The 14,888-nt window shown below is 42.1% G+C and overlaps 1 protein-coding gene across 2 annotated transcripts in view; it reads right to left on the reverse strand.

Moving 5' to 3' along the window:
* Positions 1–14,888, reverse strand: part of WASF2 (WASP family member 2) — a 74,356-nt gene that overhangs the window by 15,423 nt on the left and 44,045 nt on the right. The window contains exons 1-2 of one of the 2 annotated variants that reach the window (XM_086716157.1): positions 7,783–8,025; positions 6,442–6,614 (exon numbers count right to left, since the gene is read on the reverse strand). In XM_086716157.1, the coding sequence (XP_086572283.1) occupies positions 6,442–6,571 (130 nt within the window). In that variant the 5' untranslated portion in view covers positions 6,572–6,614; positions 7,783–8,025. Of the gene's footprint in view, positions 1–6,441; positions 6,615–7,782; positions 8,026–14,888 lie in introns of those variants that run through there. The other variant, XM_086716156.1, reaches the window with a different exon arrangement.

Here is a 14,888-nt window from a genome sequence, read left to right on the forward strand (position 1 = left end):
CCAAAACTGCACCTTCAGGGTGAACTAACTACAGCTCACCTTCCCAGTGTAACCTGGAGAGTAAGGATAAGACCAATCAACAGCATATTTTGAATTGCTGGTAAATTTAGTCGATAAGGAGTTTCTAATCAAGGAAGGGACAAGTCTTTGCATACTGAACGATTTTGTGATTTAAACAACCATGGGAAGCTCCTGGGCTCAAAGAACACAAATTGGCAGAGGATCCTATCTGATCCCTGTCCATAATACAGCTAAGTCCTATAAAGACCATACTGCATCATGCTCAACCAGGTAATGGAAAACTGATTGGAAAGCTAAAGCAGAGAAACATGCAGCATTATGTGTGGAAAATAGACCAGGCTCAAAAATATCTGTTAACCAGGGCACCTGGCTGGCTTAGTTGGTAGAGTATGCGACTCTTGATCTCGGGGTCATGAGTTCAAGACCATCTTGGGCATGGAGATTAGTTCAAACAAATCAAAACCTCAATCAATCAATCAATCAATCAGTCAACCAATGAGCTATTCTGGAGGAAAAGAAAACCCCAAATCAACCCACCCTTAGGTCACCAAGAGAGTACCCAGGATTTTCTGTTCCTCAGTGAAGGGAGTAGTGGTAACGTGAGTAGTGGCTGAACGTGGCACAGTGATTTTCAAGATAAAATCTTACCCCCAACATATAAACATGCTAACATTGAGAATGCTGTTTGAAGAGGGAGTGAGGTGGTGTGAAGGTTTCCCCACTGTCACATCATCCCCTCAGGCCCTGGGCCTACTCAGAACTACAAGATGATGTATGGAAAAAGCAGCAGACTTCAATCAGAAAAGTCTGGATTTAAGTCTCAGTTCTTTCTATTTATACCTGTGTACTCTTCAGCAAGTCACAATGTCTCAGCCTCAGTTTCCTCATCTGTAAAATGGGGATAACTGTATCAACCTTACTAAACTGTCATAGGATTAAACAAGCTAAAAATGTAAGTTGTTACAACGAAATTCTCCCTTATACTGCTCAACCACATCAGATGACTTTCTTTCTTTTTTTTTTTTTTATTTAAAAAAAAAATTTTTTTTTTCAACGTTTATTTATTTTTGGGACAGAGAGAGACAGAGCATGAACGGGGGAGGGGCAGAGAGAGAGGGAGACACAGAATCGGAAACAGGCTCCAGGCTCTGAGCCATCAGCCCAGAGCCTGACGCGGGACTCGAACTCACGGACCGCGAGATCGTGACCTGGTTGAAGTCGGACGCTTAACCGACTGCGCCACCCAGGTGCCCCACACATCAGATGACTTTCAAGAGTGTATCTAAATATCCTATTTTACACTTACAAGGAATTTAAGATATAATTCCAGTCAGTAATATGATAGCCCCTATTCTTCAAGTACTAAAAACTACTCCAATCTCTGAAAACAGAAGTGTGATACTTATATACGAGAAAACCAAAGTGCCTTGTTCAGAGTTAAATTTCATTCAGATTACCAAGATACACCCACTATCACATCAGGACATTCATAATAGTTATCAAACACATTTTGCAAAAGAATCCAGAAGCAGTCTTTAATTTTTTTTTTCCTTAGCAGAACTCTTCAAATGAAAGCCTATGTGGAAATGAACAGGTAAAACTGATTTTTAAAACTGTGAAGTTGCTCTTGTTGAAGTCTGAGTGGGAGTCTTGGAGCCCCCAGGGGCATGGCCCCAGTATGCTCAGAAAACCCAGTATCATAGCATGATTTCTTAATGACCCAAGTGGGGGTTCCATTCTACCAGGTGGTCAGGATACTAATTCAAAAGTGCAGGCTGGCTGGGCTGTGTCTATATCTCCTAAGATATGGCAACATAGTATGTGAAATGCCAATCTCCCTGCACTGAGGGAAAATAAAAATTCTGGATATGCTATCATGCAGCAATCCAAGGCTGTGGAATTTTTAATTTTGTGCCTTATCCACACCATAATCACACTTTGCCTACTAGGCCAAGAACTTCTGGCTACAGCACACGAGGACAAGGTCATGACTATGAAGTACATATGAACTTATTCCTGTGCCGCTCTCTGCTAGATGAAATACTAGTCATCTTTGGAGGCCTGGTGTGAATCTACCCTCTTCTAAGAAGCATTCCCTAACTCTCTCTCCCTATGCCCCCACACCATGCACCGAATCCCCATACAGAGTACTACTTCCTTCCCTGTGTTCTCTGTGCACTGACAGCATGGAATGGTGGAGAGAACACAGGCATACATCATTCAACAAACATTTACTGAGCTTCTACTGGGTGCCAGATTCTACACAAGATAAAACATTGGGGTTCAAGGATAAACAAGACATGATTTCTGCCTTCAGAGAACTTTTAATTTAGTATAAGAGATACAGAAAAGTTTCAACACAATGTGGCAAGTAATGATACAGCTCAGAGGAGCACTTAGTCCAACCTAGAAGAGATCCTTGACCTAGGCCTTGCAAGAGCAGCTGCAAGGATGGTGAGGGTACTCCAGGCAGGAAGCAGCAAGGGCATCGCATGCAAGTATGAGAGTATGGTCTCTCTCACAAATACTATAAGTAAGTGATAAATCATTCTTCCTTCCTTTTCCCCCCTCTTTTCCTTCTTTCTCATTAAAAAAAAAAATCTTTTAAAAAGATTATAAAATGGGAGGGGTGCCTGGGTGGCTCAGTCGGTTAGGCATGCGTCCGACTTCAGTTCAGATCATGATCTCATGGTTTGTGAGTTCAAGCCCTGCGTCCTGCTCTGTGCTGACAGCTCGGAGCCTGGAGTCTGCTTCCGATTTTGTGTCTCCCCTTTTCTCTCTGCTCCTCCCCTTCTCATGCTCTCTCTTCCCTTCAAAAAGAAATATTAAAAATTTTTCTAATAAAATAAAAAATAAAAGGATTATAAAATGGGAGCTGGATGGCAGAAAATGAGATTTGAAAGGAAGGCGGGTCTTGAAAAGTCTTGAATGCCAGGCCAAGAAACTTAAACAATTCCACAGTGAGGAACAGGGGAGATTTCTAACATTTGCACTCTTATGTACATACATATGTACGTACGTACGTATGTATGTATGTATACATTTATTTTTTGTTCATTCATTCATTCGAGTAGGGGAGCAGGGAAGGGGACAGGGAGAGGGAGAGAGAGAATCTTAAGCAGATTCCTCAGGGCTGGATCTCAACAGCTCAGGGTTCATTATCATAATCTGTGGGATCATGACGTAGGCCGAAACCAAGAGTTGGACATTTAATCGACTGAGCCACCCAGGCACACCTTGTACTCTTATTTTAAAAACACTTTTGGGGCACCTGGGTGGCTCAGATGGTTAAACATCTGACTCTTGATTTCGTCTCAGGTCGTGATCTCATGGTCATGAGATGGAGCTCTGTGTTAGGCTTCGTGATGAGTGTGGAGCCTGTTTGGGATTCTCTTTCTCTGCCCTTTCTCTGCTCTCTCTCAAAATAAACAAACATTAAAAAAACAAAAAACAAAAAACTTTTAAATTGCAAAAGTTAACACAGACTTAACTTTTAAAAAGTCAAATAATTCAGAATTATAAAAGTAAAAAGTGAAATTTGCATTTTGAGCAGACCACTCTAGCAGGGATACAAGTTTTAAGATTTGTAAGATCTTTAGGTTTATATATTTAAGAGGACTGATAGAGAAAGGGAGGCCAGAGGGAGGCTAAGGCAACAGTTAATTTTATTATTTTTTATTATGTTTGCTTATTTGTGAGAGAGAGAGACAAAGCACAAGTGGAGGAAGAGCAGAGAGAGAGACACACAAAATTCCAAGCAGGCTCCAGGCTCTGAGCTGTCAGTGCAGAGCAGGCCGCAGGGCTCAAACCCATGAGCCGTGAGATCATGACCTGAGCCAAAGTCGGATGCCCAACCGACTAAGTAACCCGGGCGCCTCTATTTCTTTTTTTAACTTTATTTATTTAGAGAGAGAAAGGGAGAAAGGGAGAAAGGGAGAGAGAGAGCGAGCGAGCGAGAGAGAGAGCGCGCGCACACACGCAGGGGTGGGGCAGAGAGAGAGAGGGAGACAGAATCCCAAGCAGGCTCCGCACTGTCCGCACAGAGCCTATTGTGGGGCTTGAACTTACAAACTGTGAGATCATGACCTGGGCCGAAGTCAGACACTTAACCCACTGAGCCACCCAGGCACCCCAAGGGAACAGTTTAGGTGAGAGTTAACGAAGGTCTAAACCAGGGTGGTGTTGGCAGAGACAGAGCAGAGAAATTCTTTGGAAATCTTACTTTACCTCTTACTGGCTGTTGTCTCTCTAGGCAAGTTACTTTTCTGAGCTTTCATTTCTTCACCTGAAAAATGGGAATACCACCACCTACCCTCACAGGATCACTGAATAGATTAAATGAGATCATCTATGTCAAGATCCTATTAAAACCTGGCATAAAGTGGGCAATCAACAAATGTGAGTTCCCCTCTCATCGCCCTCTCCCCTTAAAAATTATTTATTTCTGTCTCCTCTGGTAGATTATAAGCTCCTATAAAGCAGAGACCTTTTTTCTTGAATTTATTTTTTACATTTATTTTTGAGAGACAGAGAGATACAGAGCATGAGCAGGGGAGGGGCAGAGAGAAGGAGACACAGAATCCAAAGCAGGCTCCAGGCTCCGAGCTGTCAGCACAGAGCCCGATGTGGGGCTTGAACCCATGAACCATGAGATCATGACCTGAGCCGAAGTCAGACGCTCAACTGACTGAGCCACCCAGGCGCCCCTGGCAGAGACCATTTCTTATTATCACTCTATTCCCTCAGCATCTGGCACATAAAATATGTTCAATACATGTTTATTGGATAAAAAAAAAAGGGTCAGTTAGCTCTACAATGTGAGGAAATCTTGTTTCTGTAGGTACAAACCAATCCTGGCCCTCAGATCAGCTTCCTCAAGATGGGAGTGGTCTGATCACAAGTGAGAGAGTGAGCAATGACATCCATCAACACTACCCTGGAAAAACACCTGAGAGAGAGCATAACTCCTGCTGAGTGAGAGTAAGAAGCATCATTAGCTAGATGTCCTTTGTCCTATGGAGAAGGAACCGGTGTGTGATTGACTTGCACCCATTTGGCCTTCTCAGGGTGACAGAAGCAGAAATGATGCTTTTAAGAAGCACTGAGGCTCTCTACAGCCTTCATGTGCTTCCTTGTCAGCTGCACTGCTACTGCACTGCTGTCAGTGTTCCTTTGTGTAAGACGGGCACTGGCAGGGTTTCGTTTCTTCGTGACGCCCCATCCAGGTTTCCCTAAGCCCTAGATCAACAGAGATGGCCTCTGGAGCTAGGAAAAGGCTTAGGAATCTCAGACCCCATACATCATATGGTCGCAGAACTCTGTCTCCTCAGGCCCCTGTTTTAAAGGCAGGGCCTGTTACTATCTGGGGGAATGCAGGCTTTCCTGATACCCCACAGCCTTCACTAAGGGTAGTAGTGATTCAATAGAAGGGGTGAATGTCTGAAAGAATTCATACCAAGATGCCTTTGCTAAGGAAGATCACTAAAATGGCAATTTGACGAAGGTTCTTTTGGGAGCTGGAGTGGCACTAAGACAAATGCAGAGCCTATCCAAGCGTCTGCCCTTCCCCTACCTCAGCTTCAAACAAAGTCAGCTTGATTCACAATGAAATCCAAACCATGCATGTACTCCACCCTAGGCAGTCTCATTCATTCTTGCCAATTAAAACAACAACAACAACAACAACAACAACAAAAATATCATTGAGCTGGCTTTCCCTCAACTCCAAAACAGACTGGGCTAACAACCATCTTCTTGCTAGAGAAGAATGGCTCCAGCCACACTTTGTGTCATTGTGTGTTCACGCAGCTTGCAAAATTCCCAATACCCTAGAGACTGCAAAAGTAATTTGCACCCCGAACTTGGACCTGGGGGCTTGCAGCACAATTAAATGTGTACCAGGGTACACAAGTCAGCTAGAATCTGAGTGCATGTTTGCTTTACTCCTCTTTGGGAAGAAAAGTTGGGGGAGGGGGTGTAGGGTAGAGAAAGACTATTGGCACATTTGAGGCTTCAACAAAGTCAGCTACATTGAACAGCTCGTGCAATTATGGGCACATTCCCCAACCCAAGATACTGCTCTGTGAACCTCCCACTTTACACACAGAGAATTCTGCTCTGTCATTCCATCTGCAGTTTCTGCTGCAGCCCTTCCTGCCACCCTTCCCACAGATTTCTTTTGAAGCAGGTGGAGGGGGAGGTGGAGGGAACCTAGAGGGTGGTGGTAGATGAAGAAAAGGTTGAGGGGAAGAATTCTGTACCAAAAATGAACCTCTCTTTGGGGAGAGGGGGAGGGATACATTTTCGCATTACCTAGGGAAGGCAGATGGGGGAGAAATAGGAGCACGGGAGGAGAAGGAAACTAAATAAAGAGCACCAACGACCCCTGAGGGCAAAGCACAGGCTCTCTGCGGCACTCACTCAGGCTGCCCAGCTGTCGGATGACATTTGCCAGGGTGATGTTGGTCACGCATTCCAGCTCGCTTCTAACGCTAGGCAACGTCTGACGGCACAGGTGCCTTGGCTCGATGTTCCTCGTTACTAACGGCATGGTGGACCTGCTTCAGGCAATGTTCTGAATGATGAAAAACAACCTAAAAAAGAAATAACAGGAAAGTATTACTCAACCACAAATTCCAGGCACACTAGGGCTGTGTGAGTCTTTTTTTTCTTTTGTCTTGTTCTGATCTAAAACAGCTTTAAAAAAATCTCTCCCCCATCATTTCTTCTTTTTTAAGCTCCCCCCGCCCCAATCTTTAAGGTTTGCTATTAGAAGGCTTGCCGGATCAGTTTAGAAATTCTGAAGTAGTGACTGCTGGCTGAGTTACACAGGCAGCATAAAAACCTAAAAACCTTAAAATAACAACGACGCTCCAACCAACAAGAGTCTCCAGAGGCAAGGAGGCATGGTCAGAAAACAGTCCATTCAGCAGGCTCTGGATAGTACGGACAGATCCTATCTTTGGTGTATCCATAATCAGGACAGATCAGATTCCAGATGATCAATTATAAGGATCAAAAAAGAGCTGCTGTCATCTGATCATCTCCACAACGGAAATTAAGTTGCCAATAGCAATTCCATTGATCTACATCAGGACATAACTTCTCCAGTTCTTCCCTGATGGATGACTGCTAATGTACAACTAAACGCTAGCTGCCAGTGTCTATTAACACTACTAAAGTTTAGTCTGTAAATTGACAGAATTAAAGAATATCAAGGAAAATTTTACACGTTCAATATGTCAAACATGATGCTAAAGCAAACTGTGCTATAAGATTCCCTAGTCCTTTCTCATCTACCCAAGAGCTCCCTTTCTCTCTCCTATTCGTATCCGGATCAACACACCTGGGCCAAAAGGCTCTTGAGCCGGCAGGAAGTGTCTGGAGCAGATCTGGAAACCTTCCAGTTACCGTTTCTTATCCTGTCAGCTGAGCCCCTTTCCCTAGGAAATCCCCACCACTTCAGGTTCATGCTGAGCTATTGTTTTAGAATTAGATTACCAAATTCCTAGCTTTACAAGGATAGGAGGAGGTTTTAGTCTCAACAAAATGGGTATGACTACAGCCAAGGCATACCAGGCTGTTCCTGTATCTCGTGAAACTAAAGAAATTTAAAACAGCCTAATGGTTTTCATGCTAGGGAAAATGCAAATTCACTTCAAATGAAAAGGTAAAGCATAAAGGTAACATACCCAAGTCCCCAGTATTCCCAATTCTTCATTTAATTAAAAAGAAAAAAAAAGGCAAAACAGGTTTACTTACATCAAATCTTAAAACACCAGCTCATCACCAAAAAAAGTTGATTGTGAATACAAAAAGCTAAGTATCACAAATCTTAAAAGTGAACCAACATATTGTCTGACCAAAAGAAAAAGGAAAAAAAAAGCCCTTCAGGCTCAAAGGGGGAGTAGAACCCTTTGGAACAGACTGCTCCTTGTTATGGACATTCTGATCTACTAAGAGTAAAAATAAAACAGGAAGCCAGCAGCTTGGGGAACAAGATTTCCTGTCACCAACAGCAACAGCCCAAGAACCAAGAGAATCAGCTGTTTGCTCATAACTCTGAACCTCCCTTTAATAGTCACTGTGTGGCAGCTGTGCCTATCTTTGGGGTGCAGAGGTGTTTCCTGAATATTTGTCTACTGTCTAAGGAAATAATTTTCATTCCGTTCCTCTGCTAAATTCCCCTTTGACTCAACAGGTTTTCTAATCCAAACTCTGGACTCTCCCTTCCAGTTGAACTCCTCTTCTCTACGGTGTAGAGGTACTAAGATGCAATCATTAGTAACTCACTGGTGAAAGAGTTTAGAACAAGAAAGGAGGCAGGAGGTTGCAAATGAAAGAACCTCACAGGGCTCTGTACACCATCCTCTGGATGCTCTTATACTCTCAAATTTCAAGCTTTCTGGAAGAATCTAATTCGATGGTACAGCCAGAGATGATTGAAAACAGCCACTGTGGCTCCCTCTATTAGCAATCATTTCAGTACTTGTTCCAGCTTCTCAGAGGAGCTAAAGCAGCCAGATCCCCTTGAAATTGTACATCAAATGTGGCCACTGACAAGGCATTCCAGATGTTCTCTCTGGACACCTAATGGAAACTGGATTCCAGATGGCTAGGTACATGTAGAACTGGGGGCCAGGAGGAGGTTCTTGTAACACCTTGGTACTTTAGAATTTATACTTTCCCAAGGGCCTTGAGTAAGCAGAACACAAATGGAGTCAACTCTCTGTCATATGGTGGGGTGGGGGGGGATAGCAAGATGGCTTCTTATCACTAAAAAAACCAGTTCCCACAACCAGCTAGAGAGTGTAGAGGCCACTTTTAGGCAAACAGGCTTGAGCAATGGAATGCAGAAACAGGGCCACAGTGACCACCTGGTTGAATACAGACAGACCCATCAGGTAACCCCCTCAAAATATCCGTAGGCCCTAAATGACCAATGGGCTACTTGCAACTAGGCACAGCTACCAAAAATGGGAGAATTCCATATGTCCCCATACCTCCTTAACCTTCCCTCTTTAAAAACAGCCTCTATACCTCTATACCTCATTACAGACAGCCTTCCCCTGGCTGTCCTCCCCACTGTTCCCCTATGGTGTATTCAATAAACTTCTATCTCCTTTGTTCTGCCTTGGGTGAATTCTTGTCACTGCCTGCACCATCAGCTTCCACCCGATCAGTGATCATTTGGGGCCCTCATCTGATTGGGAGAGACACCCCATTTAGACACCACAGACAGTACTCAAGAAATGACAATATGTCAATATCTATCAAGACAAAACAAACAGAAAAGTAAATCTGCTACTAAAAAAACCCACTTAATATGTTTCAGAACCACCAATGAGAAACAAGATTCCCTGTTATATGGAATTACCTGAATCACTGTTCATTTTCCTTTTGGATAATCAAAGCTAATTATATTCTGGGGCACACCTGGGTGGCTCAGTCAGTTCGATGTCTGATTTCAGCTCATGATCTCATGGCTCGTGAGTTCGAGCCCTGAGTCGGGCTCTGTGCTGACAGCTTAGAGCCTGGATGGAGCCTGCTTCCAATTCTGTGTCTCCCTCTCTCTATGCCCCTCCCCTGCTCGTGGACTGTCTCCTTCTCTCTCTCTCTCAAAAATAAACAAGAACCTTAAAAAAAATTTTTTAAGCTAGTTATATTCACCATAAGAAGTATGGAATTATGCATGATCTGAAACACAACAGTAACTTCGTTAGGAAAAAAAAAAAAAAAACCCTACATTCCAGTGAAGATAAACTTAGAAATGGGCAAAGACTCTCAAGGCTCTTGACTCAACTCAGCTTCAAGTTGTGCCATTCAAACTTACTAGGGTTAGTACCGTGACTCTGATAACCTTACTAGCTATGTGATCTTGGGCAATTTTCCTGGAGACATTAAGTAATGTAACATACATAAAATGTCTACTACAAGGCTAAATAAAAAGGTAGTTATTTTGTAGTCCATGGATGGACCCTAGGAAAATCTTACTGTAAAATCAACTTTATGCATTGATAAATATTTTTAAACACCTTCAACTATATAGACATATTATGTGGTAGAACGCAAAGGTGAACGTAAAGATGAAACAAATGTAAAGACGAAACCCTGGACTTAAATGAAATTTACTGAGGTTTTTTTTCCTCCAGAGGTTGCTCCCAGCCAGGCTTCTGGACCTCCTGAAGAACACACATTCTCTCTCTCTCCACTCTTTCACACTGAGTTCCTCATCTGATCCACAGAACAAAGAAAATGATTAGAGTGACTATTTTCTCAATTCTCCTCAAGACCGTACATAACTACTAGCACCATTCCAGATGCATTGGAGAAAAAGTTAATACATTATATACAATGGATGCCTAATGGCATTAGGGTTTAATTCTCTCATGGAAATACAGTTGAGAAAGGCTCCTCTATCATCAGTAGTCATTTAGTGGAAAATCTGTGGAGTACTGGGTGTTGAGAAACCACCGTATTAAGGAAGTAACATGGCCAAATTTGCATTTTAGACAAGTCATTCTAACAGAAGCAAAGAAGTTATATTTGGGCAGGAGAAGGCTGGAGATAAACAGATCAGTTGGGACTCTTCACAGGTTAAGACAATGACAATAGAAATGGAGAGGCCCACTACAGCCAGCAAATATGAATGAGGACAGGTTGTAGGGGTAAGGCTAACTCTTCAGTCCTATTTGCTACTCTCTCAATAGGTTTGTACAGTTATACTCACAAAGTGATAAGACGTATGTCTCTTTTTAAAAGTATCATGAAAAGGGGTAGTGAACGCTAGTGTCAGTGACAGAAAAAAAGAGAAAGTGAAGAAAACCAAGAAAGTAGTGGTTCTTAGATGCCAAAAGAAGTTTTGGAGCCATGAAAGAGTGAATGACCTGTCTTCACAGAATCAATAAAGTTCTGGGGCACCTGGGTGGCTGAGTGGGCTAAGTGTCTTACACTTTTTTTTTTTTTAAATGTTTTATTATTTTTTTGAGAGACACAACAGAGTGTGAACAGGGAGGGGCAGAGAGAGAGACACACACAGAATCGGAAGCAGGCTCCAGGTTCTGAGCTGTCAGCACAGAGCCCGACGTGAGGCTCGAACTCACAAACTGCGAGATCATGACCTAAGCCAAAGTCCAACACTTAACCGACTCAGCCACCCAGGCTCCCCAAGCGTCTGACACTTGATTTCAGTTCAGGTCATGATCTCAGGGTCCTGAGATCGAGCCCTGGGTCGGGCTCTGCGCTGAGTATGGAGCCTGCCTAAGACTCTCCCTCTGTCCCTTTCCATTGCTCACACACATTCCCCCTCTCTCAAAAACAACAACAGCAAAACAAACAAAAAAATAAAGTTCTTCTTCAGTTATATTTTACTTTGATTAGGGAATTATATGCTATAATGATATTTGCTAATATGGGGTTTGAGAAGGTCTTACACCTTGGGAGATGTTACACAGGAGAGGACTGACCACTGCAGAGATAAAAGTTATAGAGAAACAGACTTCAGTTTAGTTAGCTCCTTTTAATTAGAGCAGTCCTATATTAGAATGGGTTCTCTTCAGAGGTTATGAGTTCCCAGTACAGTCCTGTGGATGACCAGCTATTAGGAATGTTGCAGGAGACATTCCCAGACTGTAGGATGTTGATGTTGAGAGGTCAGATTGGATGACTTCTACAATGTCTTCTAAATCAAAGATGATAGATATAATTCTCACTCTGGGCTTCAGTTTCCTCATCTGCAAAATAAAAACTAAGCTAGATGATTTTTAAGAAGTTCTGAAATTTCTAGATTTGCTTCTAAGTTGCTATAACCTCCTTACTTGGCCAACATGGACTTGCATTCTGAACACAAGGCCTGAAGCAGGTCTAAGAACTGTAGAGTGGGATGGGTCATGGCTATGAATCAAACCCTCCTCCACATCTAGATTCATCTAGTTACCAGGACCTGCAGGATATAGAATGGTCCAAAGGACGTTTCAGACAGAGCCCCAAGGTTAAGTTATTTACATCCTGGGCGGCTCCCAGGCTGATCTGGGAGTTGGCTATCCAAGTAAGTCCAAAGGAAAAACTGGCTTTGGAACAGTTCCAGACATGCAGCCAGACTCCGTAGCAACCCCATCTTTACTCCTGGCTATTTTCAGCTTAAGGGACTTGAGAATGAGTCTGAGAACAAGTAAAAGACTTTAGGCATCCCTCCCTAGCCATGACCTGGCAGTATATGGACCAGTCTAGACTGTCAGTACCATGGCAGAATTCATGCTTTGAAATGGAGACTGGATGAGGTATTCTCTAAGGTCCCTTCAAACAGTAAGATTCTACAGGCCTATATATTAGAAGTTATCACAAAATACTTATATATAACATGTGGTCAGTATAAAGTCAAAAGGAGACTTTGACATCTACCCTACACTCTCACAACTCTGATTCCAACACCCTGAAGCAGAATTAGGGTGAGGTGAAAAAGACAGAGGGTGGAAGAAGGTCATAAAGGAAGGCTACATGTGAGGGAGGACACATTCATCTTTACCCCACTCTGAATTCCTGTTATTACCAGGACAGAAGACAAATTACTGCTCATTCTGGTAGTAATATTTATTACTAGCTATGTATTATAAATAAATATACAATGCTTCATTTAGAGCCAAGGTCACTGACAACACCTGCAGATTTCTATGGTTCCATCCCAAAACAAGTATATCTGAGCTATAGCAATAACCATAACAACAGAAATGCTTCTCAAGGCAGTTCCTCTTTGAAACATACCCCCAAAATGCTGATCAGCAGTAGCAGGGGATGAGAACATGTGGGGATGTTATATGTGTGACAATTAGGACTTCTGCTTTCACTTCAGCATTTCCCACTGTTCTACAGTTAACAGCACTTTGGATGGGGGCCTATGAGAAGAGCTTTACTTTGTAGACCAGTTTCCTCTTTCAAGAGACAAATTTCTTGCATTCCACAGGGGTTCAAAATCCCAATTGAAAAGTCAAATAATCATTTGATTTCAAAATGATAGACAATACACAGACTTACTGTAATCTAAATCTGTCTACAAAAATGTTTAAAGAAGTATGAATTTACTGTTGCATACAGCAGTCCTCACAACTATGCAACAACCACAAGGAAGAATGCCTCATTATAGACTTAAGCATCCACCCACTTCCTGTTGAAATACTGGGTGAGGCTGAACCTACAAATATAACTAGACTCTTTCTAAACACAAAGAATTACTGACAAATCAGTTTAGGTCACTAACGTCCAAGAGAGATAGCAAGACAGAAATGAAACTCCTTTGGTTGACAGAGAAAGTATCTGACTGGGAGAACCAAAAAAGTTATCTGTGATCCAAACCCAGGAGAAGTTTCCAATTTCCCAAAGTAATGACAAAGGTGATGAACCTACATTCAATAAACCTAAGGCTCCTTCTTGTCCTGATTTGGTTTTGGGCAAGTGGTCCAGGAAACAGGACTTCTAAACTCCAGTATTTTACTCCTTGAGCACACTATTGATCTATCAAGGACCATTCATACCTGGTAATTCCATAAATTTCTATTACACTTTGGGGGCAATGCCACCTTTTGTTCTTACCTTTATTACTCTTCAGGCTCTAATCATAGCTTTGCTCTTAAAGCTGAAACTGGGGGATCACCTTCACCTCTAAAATTGTTTTTTTCTAGTATAAACTATTCCACAGACAACTGCTTCTTTATTGGTGGAAATTAGGCTCTTTTAGTGTTGTCCATCTGGTTGTCCAAAAGAAAATATATTTAAACAGTAGACCTGGAACTCAGATTCTAGTTCTTAAATTTTGTTAATGTTTTATTTATTTTTGAGAGACATAGAGTGAGAAAGAGTGCAAGCAGGGAAGGGAAGATAACAGAAGATCTGAAGTGGACTATGTGCTGAGAGCAGCAAGCCCGATGTGGGGCTTGAATTCATGAACTGTAAGATCATGACCTGAGCGGATGTCAGATGCTCAACCAACTGAGCCACCCAGGCGCCCCTGGATTCTAGTTCTTAATCTAATGATGACTGGCAAATGGGGGGATAATTTCAATTCACCCTTCTAGTTCAGCTTTGGGCTGCCCTAAAAAAAAAAAAAAAAAAAAAAAAAAAAATCTCAAAAGATGCTAATATAAAACTGAGATTTTGTTTGCAAAGTATTCTGATCTCATAAAATATTTTATGATCACATAAAATATTTCTTGTATCTCCATCCTGGCCCAAGTTCCCTGTTATGTATCCACTTATAATATACAAGGTCTACAATGTTATCACTGATGACTTTCAGCTACAAACACAAAATTCATTTCACATTCCCAATCTAATGCCAATTTCTAGCAATACCCAATTCATCAAAATGGAATGGTTTGAAATACGCCAAACTATCCATCCATCTAAATGGGCTTACTTCTACTGACTGAATACATATAAATTATGAATGATTTTACTTAGAAATGGAGAAATCTTACCCCTGGTATTTGTAGGTACTCAAGTACCAGATTCCTTTCAGCTGTAGTCATTAATTCAGCATTGAATTCATACAGGAGTCTAGCATGAAAAACAACTAAGCTCCTCTGAAAAACAAACACCAACATACAAACCAAAACAAAACAAAGCATCAAACCTCAACAAATCAGTTCACAAGATTACTAGAAATATGCCACTAACTCACACAAGCCCCAACAAAGTATTCTTCACTTGTAAGAGCTTCCTTTTTTATTTTTCGCCAATGACAAAGTGATCTCCAGTTACTGGTGCCTAAAAACCTGAGATAAGAGGGTAGATACAAAATGCATTCCTCTCCAAATACCCAGGCTTGAGTACCTGTGAGTAAGTCAAAACCTGGGCATGTGCTACATATGGGAACA

This window comes from Puma concolor, chromosome C1, assembly GCF_028749965.1.
Source record: "Puma concolor isolate L17-30 chromosome C1, mPumCon1.1.hap2, whole genome shotgun sequence".
NCBI lineage: Eukaryota > Metazoa > Chordata > Mammalia > Carnivora > Felidae > Puma > Puma concolor.